Genomic DNA, 1,762 nt, shown 5'->3' with positions numbered 1-1,762 from the left:
GGGCTAGTGAACTGGGTATGTTTAGCTTGCAGAGGAGAAGGTTGAGAGATGACATAACAACTGTCTTTACATATCTGAAGGGAAGTCATGTAGAAGATGGAGAAAGCTTGTTTTCTGCTGCTCCAGACATTATACTATGAACCAGTGGATTCACATTACAAGAACAGAGATTCCACCTAAACAGTAGAATTTACGGTTATTTACTGTAAGAACTGTTTGACAATAGGAATGACTGGCACAAGAGGTCTTAAAAGAGATTAGATGGATATCTGTCAGGAGTGCTTTAATTTTGTATTCCTGCAATGTGTTACTGCTTTATTTGTATATTTCAAGGAGATTGGACTAGAAATGGCCCTCATGATCCCTTTAAGTGCTAAGATTCTATGATTCTTCAGTCCCCACAGATCCAGATGTGTTACCAGAGAATCATGGATATACATAGCACTTTGGTTTTAACAGTTTGTGGAGGGTGTGTTTAAATATATATATGGGCAGCACATTATCTGGTTTCAAAAATCTGTTTTGAGAAAAGATAGTGTTAGCTCAGAGTATGAAGGGGGACATTCTGTTCCTCTTTGTCAACACCATAAGCCATTGACCATGCTGTCTGAAGGAATTGTAGTCCCCAAAAGTAACTTTTCAAAGCTCTTACCCTATGTAAATCACCCTTAGATTGGGGAACAGCCAGGAAGAGGCTAATATTCATGGGTTTAGGGATAGGAAGTTATAATTCTTCCTTTGAGAGTTTTCAAAAACCTGATGCCTCTTAAATTTTGGTATCATTGGCAAGATGCCTCAACTCTGTATTGGCTTGGATATCATTGTTCAAACAGCACCCAAGAGTATTGGTCCATATTGAAGATAACACTTTTTAAAAAACCACTATCCTGTGTTCTCTCAAGTTAAATATAAAATATGTACCAGTTTTGTTTTATGACTGGTTCACTTTTAATATTAGCATACTGCTTTCCCTTTGTGATATCTTTTAACTTTACGTATAAAACTGCATAAAACTGGCCACTGAAGACAACTGCCATCCAGATCTTTTAGACACAGCTCTGTAAAAAGATACTTGAGAACACAAGAAAACCAGGCATGCAAAGTGGAATTAGGGCACCAGTCGGAATGAGCAGACATGGGAGGGTAATGAGATACTTCAGCATTCAGTCATACCTCCCTTACCAGAGTCTCTAGATGTATTACTCATTTTTTGCAACTAATTTTTAGGATTTGGCAAAATGGAAAAGCAGGAGGAAAAGTCACACGTCTGATCTGCAGAAGAAAAAGGAGGAGAGAGAAGAAATCGAGCGGCGCACTTCCGAACGTTCTGAACGACGCAGCAAATCATTGAGAGAAATGCAGAGAGAGAGGTAACGTTGGTAATGAACAGTGTTTAGAACTTCTAGGAGCTCTGTCCTAGGTGCATTTACTTTGAACTCGTTTAATTGACTTCTGTATTTCTTTAGGAGAAAGCCTATACCATTTTAATGCTCAAAGACAACTACTTCATTTCAGTTTTCTCCCTTATTTTTGATTCTTCCCATGAGCATGGAATTCTTAAGTAATTATTATATTTTCTACTAGTACAATGTTTTTGCCTTGCTTGTTAGTGACCTTAGAACTTTTAAAAACAAGTGTGTAAGGAAGATTCAGCTTGATTTAATTTTTAACTTAGTTGTCAACCAAGACTCAAATGATTAGAAGTTCATTTAATTAATGGCTAGATCCTAAACTTATTTACTACAAAGTAAGACCTATAGTT

General features: G+C 37.1%; 1 protein-coding gene across 1 annotated transcript in view; it reads left to right on the top strand.

Annotated features, from left to right (window-relative positions):
• The window catches only part of LMO7 (LIM domain 7), a 185,861-nt gene that overhangs the window by 137,122 nt on the left and 46,977 nt on the right, over positions 1-1,762 (top strand). Inside the window, 1 exon segment of the mRNA XM_042460780.1 lies at positions 1,228-1,370. Coding sequence (XP_042316714.1) covers positions 1,228-1,370 — 143 coding nt within the window.

Source organism: Sceloporus undulatus, chromosome 3 (assembly GCF_019175285.1).
Source record: "Sceloporus undulatus isolate JIND9_A2432 ecotype Alabama chromosome 3, SceUnd_v1.1, whole genome shotgun sequence".
Lineage (NCBI taxonomy): Eukaryota > Metazoa > Chordata > Lepidosauria > Squamata > Phrynosomatidae > Sceloporus > Sceloporus undulatus.
Note: the sequence above shows the minus strand (reverse complement) of the source record. Positions and strands in the feature narration are given on the sequence as shown.